The sequence below is a fragment of the Podarcis raffonei genome, chromosome 11 (assembly GCF_027172205.1).
Source record: "Podarcis raffonei isolate rPodRaf1 chromosome 11, rPodRaf1.pri, whole genome shotgun sequence".
In the NCBI taxonomy this organism is placed as follows: domain Eukaryota; kingdom Metazoa; phylum Chordata; class Lepidosauria; order Squamata; family Lacertidae; genus Podarcis; species Podarcis raffonei.
Genome location: NC_070612.1, coordinates 8,913,301 through 8,930,487, shown reverse-complemented (window position 1 = coordinate 8,930,487; position 17,187 = coordinate 8,913,301). Strand labels below are relative to the sequence as shown.

Sequence of the window (17,187 nt, the reverse complement as noted above, 5' to 3'; positions counted from 1 at the left end):
GCCACAACTTATTGGTTACAGGTGATGAGCGGTATTGGCTTAGGCATTGATCCTAACAGACTATCCGGCTTCAGCCTGTTTGCTTGAAGTCCAGGAAGGGTTAACCACCGGTAGGGGGAGTCCTGCTGATGCACATCAACTAGGAACTCCCCTGGGGTCACCACTCAGGGGCGTGCCTTAGGCCCTCACCTCCCTAGACTTTGGACAGGGCCACGCGCCCCGGAATCCTTTATCAGACTACTCTTCAATATGCGGGGCAGGTGATGGCGCTTCCTCCCCTCTTCCATCTACAGAGCAATACCAATGCCTAACTGCCAATACTAAGAAAGTTGTGACGATTTGCTACAAGGTAGGCGAAAACCAAGTGGCTGGTGCCAATTTCCTAAGTTTAAAAATTCCTACCAGGCCCGTCAATGGCGACCAACCGAGGTCCATAGCAAGGTCAGGGAACGGAACCCTTAAAGGGCAGGAGGGTGGGGGAAACAGGAACAGCTGGTATGCGGGAAAAGAGGGAGATCCCCAGCCGTGCCTGCGTTTAAATCGGGAGGGCCACGCCCCCAAAGCCTGCTGATTGGCTGGCCAGGGAGTGACACGGCCGGGAATTCCCCCAATCATGCAGGGGCTGGGCTCCAGCTACTGCGCATGGGGTTGGGCCGTGACGGCCGCAATCCCACCTCCTCTGCAGGGCGGAAGTGGGTTTATCAAAATCCCAGCAAGGCAAATGTTTAAGGATAGTGCTGGGAAGGGCTAGCAATGGATGAGGCCCAGGGATGTGACCAGGGAAGATTCCTAAGGGCATCTAGAGAGATCTGTTCCCTATACAGTGCTTCCCCTATGAGCAAAGGTTGCAGCTATTGGGGCCTTTTCGTTTTGAGAACAAATGACCCAGAGACGACATGATAAAAGTTTATCAAATTGTGTGTTGCATGGAGAAAGCGGGTGGAGAAAAGTTTTTCTCCCTCTTATAACACTTGCACTGAATGTTGGGATGGTTCAAGAAAGATGAAGTCAGTGCTTTATTTCTGGGGGTACATGTACCCCTAAACATTTTGTGACTTTCTGTACTTTTGTCCATTTACTGTATTTATTTTTCCCGATTTGATCTATAAAATGGTAGTTTTCTTGAGCCAAAATGAGAGTACCACTAAACTTTTTTTTTTTAATTGGAAAAATAGCACTGGATAAAGTCCTTAGTGGGGTAGGAGAACTGGGGAAAACAATTCACATCTGGCAACCAATTCAACTCTTTGGTTTCAGATAGTACATGGGTAGACAAGTACATGGGTGGGCATAAATTTTCACAGCCCTCTAGCAGCTATGGTGGCTCATTTACCAGCAGTAATCTATTTAGCGTTAACTCTGGAAGTGTCTACTTGATTCTATCTATGGAAGATAATAATAATAATAATAATAATAATAATAATAATAATAATAATTTTTATTTATACCCCGCCCTCCCCAGCCAAGACCAGGCTCAGGGCAGTTAACACCAGGTATAAAACAACTGATTAAGATACAACTTAAAAACAAGATTAAAATACAACATTAAAATGCAGCCTCATTTCAATAGAAACTCAAATCAAAAACTTTTTGGGGATGAAAACGTCAAATAGGAGTTCCATCACAGAAGGAGAAAGGAAAAAGATAGAGTAAGCTTGTTTTCTCCTGCTCTGGAGGGTAGGACTCAAACCAGTGGCTTCAAGTTACAAGAAAGGAGATTCCGACTCAACACCAGGAAGAACTTTCTGACAGTGAGAGCTGCTTGACAGTGGAACGGTCTCCCTTGGGAGATTGTGGATTCTCCTTCCTTGGAGGTCTTTAAACAGAGTTTGAATGGCCATCTGCCATGGATGCTATAATTGAAATTCCTGCTTGCAGGCGGTTGGACTAGATGACCCTTAGGGTCCCTTCCAACTCTACAATTCTATGAAAAGTAGAACAAAAATAAAATTAAGCTGGATCATTTGTGGTACAAAAAGTTCCAGGAGATTAGCAGGAGGTTACTGGACACTCACTGATTGGGAATGAAGCAGTGTGCCTACTCTTCAGTCCTGACTCCCTGGAGCCCTTCAGCAGAGGCAGGAGGTGCCAATCATAGATCTGCTGTAGCCTTCTAAAAACGGTAGAAAGGGGGCCATCGCAAAAGGGAGAGAGAGCTGCCCCTGTTGTAAACAAAAATTGCCCTTTTCCCTTATGGAGTATCCAAGAGCCCATATAGATTCCTTACATAGGTTCCCTATTGGTAGGAGAAAATAGCAGAGGCCAACCAGAGAATATTGAGAAGCAAAGCAGCTAGTAAGCCTGATCTTTATTGATCTGTTGCAACAGGGTGCTCCCCTCACATGCAGGAAAGGAGGAGGACCCAGAAAAATGGTATGCAAGGCCTTATAAAGACTTTTGAAATTGCCACCCTGTAGATCAAGACCACCCCCACAGAAGGGGTGTAACCTAAGACATCACACCTACATCACAGAAAAGGCGGTCTAAAACAGAAATTTGAATATTGTTTTTCTCCTGTTGTTGTTTATCTCCTGTCTGGCAGGTTACTTGATTGGATTTCCTGGGTAGCCTGGCCAGTCTTTTGTAATGATAAATACTTAGTTCCTGGACCAGGTCACAGGCTCACACCCTATTCAAACACAGACTTACCCTTAAGGCAGGATATGTGAATGAAAAGACAGTGGGAGGTTTCCCACTTTGACCTTGCAGAGAAAACATTTACTCAGTTTAGGAATCAAAATGGTTCCAGGCTGGCCTTCCTGTGCTGATCTATGTACGTGCTTGGTTGGTACACTTATGAACATTACCATACATCTAAGACCATAAAATTCCTATCACACTCCCATTCCCATGTAATTCATACCTAGTGCAATTCAAAGCACAGCTATTTGCCCAAGCAACTATTTTGCTTTCTTTCCGAGCGGAGAAGCAGCTCCCTTCTGGTTTGGCTCCTTCGCCAGCTGCCCTCGATCCAATAGCAAGTTCCAGGCTTAGAGAGCTGGCTCCCCTCCAGCCACCAGGTGATCGTCCTCCAACCCCCAATTCCCACCGCAGTGCCCAGCCACTCCTCCTCTCACCGCAGGCGGACGTTGTGGTTCCTTTCCCTCCCCCCTTCTGGCTTCTGTTTGCTGAAGACTCTCTTCCCAAACTGCTGGAGACAGGGCTTTGGGAGACAGAGCATTTATTTGTCAAGGGTTTGCTTCTCCAGGGATGCCAAAGAAGAAAAACCCTGAGCCTGGTGTCTTCCAGCACACATGGCGGTCCTGGGTAATCCTCTAACAAAACACTGCCTTCTGGAGCTCAAGGCTTAATTAAGGGCTGGCAGGCAAGCAGGGCCTGGGCTGGATTTTTCTGCTCCTCACTTTTCCCCCTTCTTCTCGTTGTTGTTAAGTGATGAGAAATGGCAGGTATGTAATTGTTTTGTTTTTTAAAAAATAAATGTTTATTAAAGTTTTACAAAACAAAAAGTTCATCATTTCACATAGATCATTCCATTAATTAAAGCCCACAGAAAAATAAAAAAAACCAAAAATATATAGCAAAAAAGAAAAATAGAAAAAAGAAAACTCCACTTTAAAAAGTTACAAAATTCCATGTCCCTCTGTCCTGACCTCCTCACATCTCCCTTTTTTGTGTTCCTCTTTATTCCAATCTAATTCAGCAAGTTCATACCCTTATTCAAACCATGCTTACAATTAAGTTTTTCTAATTATTATGTCCCAAGTTTTCGTTATCTTAGCCCATTCCTCATCTTATATACTAAGACATAATTTTGTTCTGTTCATAACCCCCTTCTCCTTTTTGAAGTTCCTCTTTTCATTCACATTTAACCAAATCCCACATGCCCTGTTACCTTCACTTCCCACATCATGTTAACACTCGAACATTTTGCAATATTTTTGTAAATAGTCCTTAAACTTTTCCCAGTCCTGTTCCATCAGTTCTTCTCCCTGGTCCCGGATTCTGCCAGTCATTTCAGTCATCTCCATGTAGTCGATCACTTGCATCTGCCATTCTTCCACGGTGGGTAAATCTTGTGTCTTTCAATACTTGGCGAGAAGTATTCTTGCTGCTGTTGTTGCATACATAAAAAATGTTCTGTCTTTCTTTGGCACCCGTTGGCCAAATGGCAGGTATGTAATTGGAAGAGCAGGCCTGGATTTTCATACAACAGGAGGACATAGGAATAAGGAGACTCCGCCAACAGCAGCAGGCAGGGGTGGCCCAGCACTCCTAGTTTTCCCTAGGTAAATTAAATCCAGGGGAAAGAGGCTTTCGACTAGGGACAGGGGCGTAGTTCAGTGGTAGAGCATCTGCTCTGCTTGCAGAAGGCTCCAGGTTCGGTCCTCAGTATCTCCAGGAATGTCTCCTGATTGAAACCTGGAGAGTCATAATCATCATCATCATCATCATATTTATACCCCGCCCATCTGGCTGGGCTTCCCCAGCCACTCTGGGCAGCTTCCAACAAAATATTAAAATACCGTAATACATCAAACATTAAAAGCTTCCCTAAACAGGACTGCCTTCTAAAAGTTTGGTAGTTGTTGTTCTCTTTGACATCTGGTGGGAGGGCGTTCCACAGGGCGGGTGCCACTACCGAGAAGGCCCTCTGCCTGGTTCCCTGTAACTTGGCATCTCGCAGTGAGTGAACCGCCAGAAGGCCCTCGGCGCTGGACCTCAGTGTCCGGGTAGAACGATGGGAGTGGAGATGCTCCTTCATTGCATGCCAGTGTAGACAGCAGATGGACCAAGGGGCTGGCTCAGTGCAATGCTGCTTCCCTCCACAGTGGGGTACCCAAACTCCCCCCAACTCCATGGACCACTTAAAAAACATGCTGAGGGTCTTGGCCAACCAGCTCATGATTTCCCCACCTATTGCAGCAGGTATAGTGTTCTGTGTGCTGTATGATTTTTAATTGCGTTTTCATTGCTTCTTTTGTTTCTTGCACATTGCGTTTTATGAAGTTGCAATCTGAATCCAACAGAATTAGGTGGAATTGAAATGTAATACGGTGGTACCTCGGGTTAAGAACTTAGAATCATAGAATCATAGAATCATAGAATCCTAGAATCATAGAGTTGGAAGAGACCACAAGGGCCATCGAGTCCAACCCCCTGCCAAGCAGGAAACACCATCAGAGCACTCCTGACATATGGTTGTCAAGCCTCTGCTTAAAGACCTCCAAAGAAGGAGACTCCACCACACTCCTTGGCAGCAAATTCCACTGTCAAACAGCTCTTACTGTCAGGAAGTTCTTCCTAATGTTTAGGTGGAATCTTCTTTCTTGTAGTTTGGAACCATTGCTCCGTGTCCGCTTCTCTGGAGCAGCAGAAAACAACCTTTCTCCCTCCTCTATGTGACATCCTTTTATATATTTGAACATGGCTATCATATCACCCCTTAACCTCCTCTTCTCCAGGCTAAACATGCCCAGCTCCCTTAGCCGTTCCTCATAAGGCATCGTTTCCAGGCCTTTGACCATTTTGGTTGCCCTCCTCTGGACACGTTCCAGTTTGTCAGTGTCCTTCTTGAACTGTGGTGCCCAGAACTGGACACAGTACTCCAGGTGAGGTCTGACCAGAGCAGAATACAGTGGCACTATTACTTCCCTTGATCTAGATGCTATACTCCTATTGATGCAGCCCAGAATTGCATTGGCTTTTTTAGCTGCCGCGTCACACTGTTGGCTCATGTCAAGTTTGTTAATTCGTTAATTCGTTCTGGAGGTCTGTTCTTAACCTGAAACTGTTCTTAACCTGAAGCACCACTTTAGGTAATGGGGCCTCCCACTGCCGCTGCACCGCTGCTGCGTGATTTCTGTTCTCAACCTGAAGCAAAGTTCTTAACCCGAGGTACTATTTCTGGGTTAGCGGAGTCTGTAACCTGAAGCGTCTGTAACCTGAAGTGTATGTAACCCGAGGTACCACTGTATGACAACGTGAACATCATCAGCAGCAGCAGCAACAACAACAACTTTATTTCTATGCCACCTTTCTGACTGGGTTTCCCCAGCCACTGTGGGTTGCTCCCCATCCCCAAATATTACAAACACAATAAAACACTGACCGTTAAGACACCTTCCTGAACAGGGCTGCCTTCAGATGTCTTCTAAAAGTCAAATCTGTTTGACATCTGGTGGGAGGACGTTCCACAGGGTGGGCACCGCTACAGAGGAGGCCTCCTGCCTGGTTGCCTGTAGTTTCATATCTCACAGTGAGGGAAGCTCCAGAAGGCCCTCAGAGCTGGACCTCAGTGTCCAGGCTTGGCGATGCAATAAAAGAAGCGATTCAAATGTAGCTTAAAATAAAAACGAATATCTGATGCGATAGACGTGCTGTCTCACCTCTTCAACCACAAATCCAAAGATGCGCCATGGACCACCAGAACGAAGCTTGTGGACCATGCTTACATCATTATGCAAATTATGTTTTTGTTATCTTATTCCACCCCATTTATTTCAGCAGAAAGGAGACACGGTATAAGCGGAAGGGAAGACACAATCAATTGCATACCATTTGCAGACTGAAAATAACAGCAGCAGCAAATACCAACTGTGTTCACTGGATTTCCATTGGTTTCCGTTCCAGATGTTGGATAAACAAGCGAACCACAGTGATTTCCATTCACGTTTTTGTTGGACTTCTCTGATATCCCTACCTGTAGGTGGCAGCAGCCGAAACTGCTTCATGTCCCCTAAGTAACGAGATGCTTCCTTTCCCGCAGGGATAGCGCCCGGCTGGCACTTGGAGTACATCGATATAGAAGACTCCCTGATGGACAAGATGTTCCGCTTCCAGTGTGATCGCTGGCTGGCGAAGAGCGAAGATGATGGGCAGCTCCTCCGAGAGCTGGCTTGTGCCAATAATGACATCCTGGAACTGAAGGAGCGCACCTGTAGGTCTAAATGGGAGAGCTGGGCAGTGGAGGGGGAAACTCGTGGTAGCCATTTTATTTAAAAAATGGAAGTCATGCTAGCCCTCCTCCAACATTTTCCACAGGTGGAAGCTCTGTGTGGAGAAGGGAGTAGCAGGATTATGCCACTGGTCATAGAACCATAGCATTGTAGAGTTAGAAGGGACCACAAGGATCATCTACTCCAGCAATGCAGGAATCTTTTGCCCAACTTGGAGCTTGAACACACAACCATGAGATTAAGAGTTCTGTGCTCTACTGACTGAGCTGTTCTCCACTTGACATTGGGCACACCACTGGCACTGCCCAATGAGAGGAATCTTGCACCAAAATAGTTGCTCATGACAGTGGCCTTTGGGGGTCTCGGATTTCATCAGTCCCCTGTGCGATGCCAGAATTCAGTGGCCCCCTGCCTCTCGCCTTCCATTCTACATCATATTTGCAGCACCCCTGAGGCTCTGGGCCCGGTGCAACTGGTTGCGCTCCCCCAAATCTGCCTCTGCTTATGCAGAGGGTTTCATGCAACCAGCACCCCTGTGCAATGGGGTATCCTGTTTTTGTGAAGGTTTACAGAGGGCCCCAGGGTTAAACCACAGAGCCTAGGGCTTGCTGATTAGAAGGTCAGCGGTTCGAATCCCCGTGATGGGGTGAGCTTCCGTTGCTCGGTCCCTGCTTCTGCCAACCTAGCAGTTCGAAAGCATGCCAGTGCAAGTAGATAAATAGGTACCGCTCCAGCGGGAAGGTAAATGGCGTTTCTGTGTGCTGCGCTGGTTCTCCAGAAGTGGCTTAGTCATGCTGGCCACATGACCCGGAAGCTGTGCGCCAGCTCCCTCGGCCAATAAAGCGAGATGAGCGCCACAACCCCAGAGTCGGCCACGACTGGACCTAATGGTCAGGGGTCCCTTTACCTTCTACAGAGGGCCCATACCTCAACATCTGCATCAGGGCATGGAAACAGCAAATGCGGGGGGCCCTTTGGAGCTGGTGAAATCTGGGCCAGTGGTGTTGACGCCCCACTTTGCCCCACTTGTCTGAATAAACAGTATCATGGGCTATTCTAAAATGTTCCACAGGTACAATTCTCTACCTTCCTGAGTTTAAATGGAACAAAAATGGAACAGCTAGGTTACTGTCGCCTCAAAAGAGTTACTAGGTCATGCTATTAATGAAGATGCATCTTAAAGATTCTTCATTCAGCTTATTCTATGTTCATTGTGCACTAGGTGGAAGGTGCAGGGCTGGGGAGCCTGTGGCCATTCAAGTGTTGCTGAACTACAACTCCCATTATCCCTGACTGTTGGCCATCCTTGGTGGGGCTGATACGTGTTGTAGTCCTGCAACATCTGGAGAAGGTCTCAAGCTCCCCATCCCTGCTTTAAGCCAGGAGAAGAAGCCCAGATCTTCCCCCCTTTAGGACCTTTACATGTTGTCAGATATGATGCATGTGAAACAGACACTCTTAGAAGAAGAAGAAGAAGAAGAGGAGGAGGAGGAGGAGGAGGAGGAGGAGGAGGAGGAGTAGTTTGGATTTGATATCCCACCTTTCACTCCCCTTCAGGAGTCTCAAAGCGGCTAACATTCTCCTTTCCCTTCCTCCCCCACAACAAACACTCTGTGAGGTGAGTGGGGCTGAGAGACTTCAAAGAAGTGTGACTGGCCCAAGGTCACCCAGCAGCTGCATGTGGAGGAGCGGAGACACGAACCCGGTTCCCCAGATTATGTGACTACCGCTCTTAACCACTATACCACGCTGGCTGATGCAGAAATAGCAAACGAAGCCTGAAAGCTCAAATGACAGCTATGAACTAGGAAGGGCTGAGGGCCTGTGTCTTCCCCCCAATTCACTGTTAACTATTTTCTGACTTCCAAGCTTACAAGATCGAGACAGTCACGAGCGACCGAGATGACGCAGAGACAAAGGAGAACGTCTCTCTTATTTTCGAGGGGAAGAAGGGACGGTCGAAAGAGTTCCTTCTGGAGAACTCACCCAAAAAAAGGAGATTTTTAAGGTACGTGGGTGGTGTTAATAATATATGGCGGTGATGATTGATGATGGCAGTTTTGTTGCAGAAGAGGCATTCGTCTCTGTCTAACAGGAAATTCCTCTTCTAAGAGGTTGCCTTATACTGAATCTGACCAGTGGTCCATTTACCTTTGCATTGCCTACACTGGCTGGCAGTGGCTTTCCAGGGTTTCAGAGAGGGAATCTCTCCCAGCATCTGCCTGGAGATGTTGCCAGTTGAACCTCCAACCTTCTACATGGAAAGCTTACTGTCAGGCTTCAGGGACTTAGCTTCCTTCCCCCAGTTTGGCAGTAGATAAACAGAACAAAGCGAAAGGAGTCTCTTACCAGTTAAAAGTTTTAATGATCACAGCAAGAGAACAAAGAAGACATTTCTAGGAATGAAGGTGCTCCCAGTTAAGGGTACCACCCACTTTCCCCCTAGTTGCCCATGTCAATTCCGTGTCTTGCAACCTGGTCTTGCAACCACTTTGCTTTCTGTGCTGCCACCTTATCTCTTCTCCTTGACCTTGGACTGAGCAGATGGACATTTTCAGCGAAAGTGAGCCTGTTAACTTTCTCTCCCAGTTCTTCTTCTCCTAACTGTTCACAGCTCAGTTCTTCCCAACTTCTGTCTTCTGAACTATGTCCCTCTGCAAACCACTGTTCTAATTCTATACTACTTCTCAGCATGGTCCCCGACACTTACACTCTACCACTGAGAGTTGACCCTTCCTCCAATATAATGCCATTGGAGGAAGACGCAGGCTTTTGGTGAAGGATGAGGTATGGAGGACTGGATTTATATTGTTGCTGCTTCATTTGAATGGAAATTTACATTGGCCTGTTTTAATATTATTGTTTAACTTTCCTCTGGATTTTAAGTATACCCACCCTGGGAACTTCAGGTGAAAGGCAGACTATAAATAACAGAATCAGCATTGTAGAGTTGGAAGGGACCCTGTGGGTCATCTAGTCCAACCCGCTGCAATGCAGGAATCACAACTAAAGCATCCATGACAGATGGCCATCCAACCTCTGCTTAAATACCCCCCAAGGAAGGAGAGTCCACAACCTTCCAACCTTGTATGAATTCTGTCCTCTCATCACAACTGTTTCCTGGACTTTCTGATATTAATCAACACTGGGTTTTTGTTTTGTTTTGTTGCGGGGCGGGGTGTTCTCCAGAGGAGCAACAGACGAATTTGAGTTCGCTTCCAAGAATGTCGGCGATATTGCGGCCATCTGTGTTAGTCACTGTCCAAAAGATGGAAAGAAATCAAGTGTGAAAACCGAAGTCTACTGGCATGTTGAGGAGATTATCGTCACGGAGTTGGAACTTTACAACCAGTAAGTGGCTTGTAGGAAAGAGCTCCCTAGATCAGACATAGGCAAACTCAGCTCCAGATGTTTTGGGACTACAACTCCCATCATCCCTAGCTAACAGGACCCATGGTCAGGGTTGAAGGGAGTTGTAGTCCCAAAACATCTAGAGGGCCGAGTTTGCCTACGCCTGATCTAGATGTCTCTGGCATTCACTGATTCCACAAGTGGCAGGGACAACTGGATCTGGTGGTATTTCTGGATAGTTGCAACAAGGTCCATGTCCTGACTATGGTGTCGGGTCAAGTCTACAGTCCCCCTTCCCCCTATAGGGCTGAATGACTGATGTCTCCCTTGTTCAGGAGGTAAACCAGATGGAACCAGATGAATGCAGCTCACCAATAGGGTTGCTGGCTTTCCAGATTTGACTGGATGTTTCTTGGTTTTTCCTACTCAGGCATTATACTTATGAGTAAGTAGAACATGCAGGTGGGTAGAGTAGGGATGATGGCACTAGCTCCAACCTCACCCCTACTTGAGTTGAAGGACAGCCATCTGCAGTGGGATACATAAAGTTGGGCAATTTTGGAAAATTAAATTTCTCATCTCCCCCCTCCCCAATTGGCTGGAGAACAGCATTGCAAAATTTGAAGAAAAGCTAATTTCATATGACATCTGTGTTTCGGTCCACATATTACTGCGGAAAATGCCTATTTGAAGGTTTGCCTCTAAGCCTATCTTAAATCAAATTTCTTCCCCATCTCTAGTCCCTTCCGAATCTATGCATTCTTGTACGCCATTTGAATTTTTATGCACATTTTAAATGCATATCTGTGCATGTTACTTGGCTGGAGAACCGCATTGCAAAATTCAGAGAAATGTAAATTTTGAAGCAGGGCTGTGCTGGGGTTGGTGGATTGTTTCAGGAAATGAACATTAACTAAGTTGGCCTTTAAATGGGAATTGAACTGAATTTATCCCCATTCCTAAGTACAGGCTGCCATTCTCTGCTACATACACAAAAGACCCTTGAGATATCATATCATGGTATATCATAATTCCAAAAAAGGCATGGAAAGCACGGAAATAGCAATTGCTGGGCCATCAATAGGACCTTTATGGTTGTTTTGCATTGGCACCAAAATTGTATTCGAAAGAACAAAACGCTGCCACGTCTACCACTTTTTCTCGTGAGCCCGCAACATTACAAGATTTTCTCCCTCCCCTCAAAATTCGCAAAAGGAGAGGTTGCCCCTTTTCACCCATCTTAGCCCCATATTTTCCAATTTTTGGCTCAGGGTTAGGCAGAACAATGAAAAACATGGAGGCAGACCAAAGAGCCTTCTCCGTAAGAGTCTTTGGGGCTCCCAAGAGCTGTTAATTATTCAATTAGTTAATTTCCCATGAAACCAGCCACACTTCCCTTGTGGTACAACTAGTGTATGCCAACACACAGTTTGGGAATGACTGTATGGGCCCTGGAGCTGAAAGTAAACAAATCCCCATTTTGTCAACAACACACAAAGTGAGATCCCATCTGATCCTACCTTACCCTGAACCTGTCAAAGAACCAACCTATCATGCAACTCACCCTGTTAGAGGTTTGAGAGCAGGTGTGATTATATACCATGCAGAACCAATGTGGTGGTGTTTCGCAGCTGTACCAATGAAACTTTTTGAGTTAAAGCACAATCCTTGTTTTAAGAAGGTCTGTTGGCACACATAAAATACGGTGCCTATTTCCCATTGGGCATCTGGGGGTGCTATCTGAGGTAACCTCTAGGTTGGATTGCTGTGATGTGTTGTATGTGGGGCGGCCCTTGAGGCTCTCCCAGAATCTGCAGCTAGTGAAAAATGTGGCAGCTGGACGGCTCACTAGAGCAGAATATTGTCATCATACTTTGCCACTGCTGAAAAATTGTACATGCTGCAAACTGGGAGCAGCATGCCTAAAAGATTGCCTCGTCCCCTACATATCCAGCCTATCACTGCTTTCGGCAAGAGACCGTAGCCTGCAGCTGTCATCTTAGCAGGAAGCTTGCTCCCATTTGTTGTTGGCACCCACCTGTCTCAGGAGACAATGGAGCATTGTGCCTTTGGAAGTGAAGTCAAACTGTTGGAAGGTTACAGCATCTGCTGTGACTATAGAGACTGGTAAGGGAGAGACATGTTTTGTTGCAGCTGGGGCAGATGAAGGCATCCAGTTGTGCTGCTGCAGATGCACCACAGCGTTTCTTCTCTCTGAGCTCCTCCCAGTGGTCGTTCCTCCTCTGGTCCACTGCTATGGATGCATGACCTGTGTGTCTCCAGGTACAGTACAGTGGACACTTGGGTTGTGAATGTGATCCATGCGGGATGCATGTTCGCAACCTGCAGCATTCACAACCCTCAGCGGCGTGTCTGCACACATGCGGGTCACGATTCGGTGCTTCTGCGCATGCGCAAAGCACGATTTAGTCTTCTGTGCATGCGCGACCGCCGAAACCCGGAAGTAACCCGTTCCGGTACTTCTGGGTTTCGGCGGTCTGTAACCCAAAAAAATGCAACCTGAAGCGTCTGTAAGCTGACTGTACTGCGGTCATCTGCAAGGAATTCCCACACAGCGGGGTTGATGTTGCCAGCCTTCATGTCATCTTTGTAGCAAAGAGATGGTATGCCAGTTCATTCCCCACAGTGTCAGAACAGGGCCTTTTGTGTGATGGCATCATGCCTTTGAAAGTCCCTCCCATTTCATATCGAACAGTCGCCTTCTCTGTTGCCTTTTTGGCACCTGCGAAAGATGTTCCTCTTTCAACAAGTTTTTGAAATAGAGATCTTTATCCCAGTTGGTATCCATGTTGGGTCTGAATTGATTTTTACACATGTGCTGTTGCTGTTTTATTCTCTATCTATCTAGCTACATGGGATTTTTTAAAAAAGTTTATTTTATACCTACAATTGATTTAACAGTTTTTATATACGCAACTTTTTTGCATATGTTATTACACTGTAGATCGCTTCGAGACACCTCGTGGGAATGGATTCATAAATGAAATAAATAATCATCGTCATCTGAGATTGGGATAGGGGAAATGGAAGGGGCAGAGATTGCAACTTTTCAGAAGCAGGGCGGAGGGGAATAGGCTACACATCCAATTAAATGGATTTCTGTGCCTGGTATGCTTATGGAAGTTTGCCAGCCAAAGGAATTTAAACAAAAGAAGGGTAACAAAACATTCAATCAAATGGGATTTAGCAAAGCCAACAAAATAGTTGTTATGGAAAGTGTGCCTTCTCTCTCCCAAGAAAAATAAGCTCCCTGCAGCGAAATATTTGGTCAGAAAGGTAAGCCGTTAATCGTCCCAGGTACAAAGCTCTGTTCTGTTCCTTTTGGCAGGTATTTCTTCAGGTGCAATGCGAAAATACCACTCTGCAGGAAAAGGGGCGACCAAAAGGTCTTTGAGTGTGCCAAGGTGATCGAGAGCTTTGCCAGCAAAGCTCGGAGTTTGGTGCCAGTCAAATATGAGGTCATTGTTGTGACAGGGTTTGAGAAGGGATCTGGCACAGACGCCAATGTCCTCATTACCATATTCGGAGTGAACGGGGACTCCGGCAAGCGGGCGCTCAAACAGAAGTGCCGCAACCTCTTTGAGCGGGGCAATACCGACCGGTTCTACTTGGAGATTCTTGAGCTTGGGGAGTTGAAAAAAGTCCGCATTGAGCACGACAGCACTGGGATCTCGTGTGGATGGCTGGTGGAACGGGTGGAGATCACCAACTCCGCTACAGGCGTGACCACAAATTTCCCCTGCGGGAAGTGGCTGGATCAGAATCGAGGCGATGGGTTGACCTACAGAGAGCTGTTTCCAAGGAATTAATGACAACGTTAAATGTACATTTTTTCTTGAAATCCTTAGCCATGGCTGGGCAATGGCGTTTCCCAGTCTGGGTCCCTGTTCCCTTTCTTCCCCCATCTTAAATAGAATGTCAAAACAAACCCATTTTTGATTACCGTGTAAATTTAAACCAACCAGTTTCCTTTCAGCAGGCTTACAGGCTTCTGCTGCAGAATATTGGCAGTTTACCCCTATTTTGTAAAAATATACGCCTCTTCGGTAAAATTTTCATTGCGCTTAAAACTTCTTTTCTCCTTGTTTAAATCATTTCAGAGCAATCTACAAAAAACATTAATGCGCAGTTCATTTGTCATTATAGTGCCTGTTCGCTGGAAAACCTTTACTAAAATTCCTTTAAAATGCTGTGTTTTAACATTTTTAATTATTGCTGTTATTTGATTTATCCTTTTTTTAATTAAAAAAAGAACAAAATACTTTAACAAAAAGCAACTTACATGAAAAACAGAAGGCGCCTTTCCCTGATTAAAAACATTTCCAGTGTGTGCGATGGAGCCATTTTAACTTTGCCAGATTATATGCTGGTACTTAAGCATGAATAAAGTTGACTTTAAAAATATTGTTGGGTTTTATTATAGGCATAAATAAATCCCGTATGATGATCTGGTCACCTCCATCCAGAGTTCTGAAAATGCCAACCTAGGATTAGGTAAAGGTAAAGGGACCCCTGACAATTAAGTCCAGTGGCGGACGACTCTGGGGTTGCAGCGCTCATCTCGCTTTATTGGCCGAGGGAGCTGGCGTACAGCTTCCGGGTCATGTGGCCAGCATGACTAAGCCGCTTCTGGCGAACCAGAGCAGCGCACGGAAATGCCGTTTACCTTCCCGCCAGAGCGGTACCTATTTACCTACTTGCACTTTGACGTGCTTTCGAACTGCTAGGTCGGCAGGAGCTGGGACCGAGCAATGGGAGCTCACCCCGTCACAGGGATTCGAACCGCCAACCTTCTGATCGACAAGTCCTAGGCTCTGTGGTTTAACCCACAGCGCCACCTGTGTCCCTAACCTAGGATTGGTCGCCTCTTATTAGGTTAATAGGGATGTTCTTGCAGCTGGAATAACATTGGTCATCCCCTGCCCATCTAGGAGCTAAACCTCTGAATGATGGAGTGCGTGCTTTGGATATGAAAGATTCAAGGTTCAATTCTCAGGCTGTTGAGGTAAGTCAGGGATGGGGAACCTGTGGCCTTTCAAATATTGTTGAACTACAGCCCCTATCATCCCTGACAATTGTCCAGCTGATGGGAGTTGGAGTCCAACAATTTCTTGAAGGCCACAGGTTGCTCCCAAGACGAGTCATAGAACTATGTATAGAACTTTACATATGAACACCAGTGCATCATATATACTCCATATATTTCCCTTTAGGACTGGTAGGGCAGAAGGAAGAGAGAGCAGCAGAAGGTGGAACAATGCTCTATTTGCCTTAATTGAGCAGCATCCATTGCTTGTGGGTCTCAGCTGAAGTGGGGGTACCCAAGGACATCCCACCCACACAAAAACCCTCCCTGCAGAAGTAGAGTACAGTAGGACCTCTACTTACAACCTCCTCCACTTGCGGACGTTCCAAGTTGTGACCACGGCAAACCCGGAAGTAACCGGCAGGTTTGCCGCCCTTCACGCATGTTTGCGCCTCCGCAGAAGCGGCGATTGCCATTCATGCCTGCGCAGAAGCGGGCAATCACCACCCACGCCTGCAGACAATGGCACCTCTCCCAGCGACCCATTTCACCATAAGGACGGATTGTGGTCGTGAGTCGAGGTTCCACTGTATCCCGATCAAAGGAAGTAATAGTACAGCTTCATTATGCTTTGGTCAGACCCCCACCTGGAGTCCTATGTCCAGTTCTGGGTACCACAATTTAAGGAGGACATTGACAAGATGGAATGCATGCAGTGGAGGGCAACCAAGACGATCAAGGGTCTGGAAACCAAGCCTTATGAAGGAGTTGAAGGAGTTGGGTATATTTAGCCTGGAGAAGAGAAGGCTGAGAGGTGATATGATAGCTGAAGGTGCAAGCTTGTTTTCCGCTGCTCCTATGGGTAGGACCCTGAACCATCAGGCACAAATTACAGGAATGGCGATTCCAAGTAAAGAGGGAGAACTTCCTGATGGTGAGAGATGTTCGACTGCGGAACGGACTCCAGCTGAAGGTGGTGGGCTCTCCTTTGCTGGAGGTTTTTTAAGCAGAGGTTCGGCGGCCAGTTCTCTGGGATTTTTTAGCTGTGATTCCTGCATTGCAGGGGGGGTTTGGGCTAGATGACCCTTTGGCGGTCAACTCTACAGTTCTAGGATTCCCTATTTCAGGAGTCAATGCAAAGTGTGTTCATACCAAAGCTGAGGCTCCTTGCAGAGACCCAACAGGAGACCCTGGCCAAAGCAACTCACACAAAAATGCCTCCATCCTCCTTTCCCTTTCTGCCACGTTCAACTTTTGACACCCCACCCCCACCGGAGGCCCGTTCCCGTTGCTACAACAACTGACGCTACAGGCGTAATAAGATTCCTGCAGAACCTTTCCAATGGGAGGATTTACATATATTTCTCTAAAATGAATGCATTCTTGGCAAAGGGAGCTGGGGAGCTGTCAGCTGGTCAGGCATGGAGAGCTTGTTTGCTGCAGTGACTTCCTCGTTTGCTAACGCGCTCGCTCCTCGGTCAATGCCATACTACAGAAACCCAAATTAAATTGGTGCGGCTGCAGGAGCTGAGAATGGCAGGCGTGGTTCTGCCACCGTAACGCCAGTGATGCCTGCAAAACTTTAGAGGCAGTCCTTTAAAGGTCTGCTGCTGTTTTCTTTTCTCGCAACTGCCGCTTGCCTTCGCCTAATGACAGTATTTTAGCCCCATAGAGTACCTACGAGATTAGTTCGGTGACAGGCCAGTTACCCTAAGGCTCTTCTTTTTATTCATCTTTTCCTTGGGGACTAATGCATCTCCTTGGAGATATCTGCAAACAACAGGATTTAAAATGAGTTTAGCAGAATAAAGCTTCACAAAGACCCCTGGAAACTCTACATTTTGTGCAGGGTAATGTGAGCTGGGGGACGCG

General features: G+C 46.5%; 1 protein-coding gene across 1 annotated transcript in view; it reads left to right on the top strand.

Moving 5' to 3' along the window:
- LOXHD1 (lipoxygenase homology PLAT domains 1) overlaps nucleotides 1-14,098 on the top strand; it is a 197,999-nt gene extending 183,901 nt beyond the window's left edge. Inside the window, exons 38-41 of the mRNA XM_053407585.1 lie at nucleotides 6,728-6,898; nucleotides 8,787-8,925; nucleotides 10,107-10,268; nucleotides 13,618-14,098. Coding sequence (XP_053263560.1) covers nucleotides 6,728-6,898; nucleotides 8,787-8,925; nucleotides 10,107-10,268; nucleotides 13,618-14,098 — 953 coding nt within the window. The remainder of the gene's footprint in view (nucleotides 1-6,727; nucleotides 6,899-8,786; nucleotides 8,926-10,106; nucleotides 10,269-13,617) is intronic.
- Nucleotides 14,099-17,187: the final 3,089 nt, after the last annotated feature.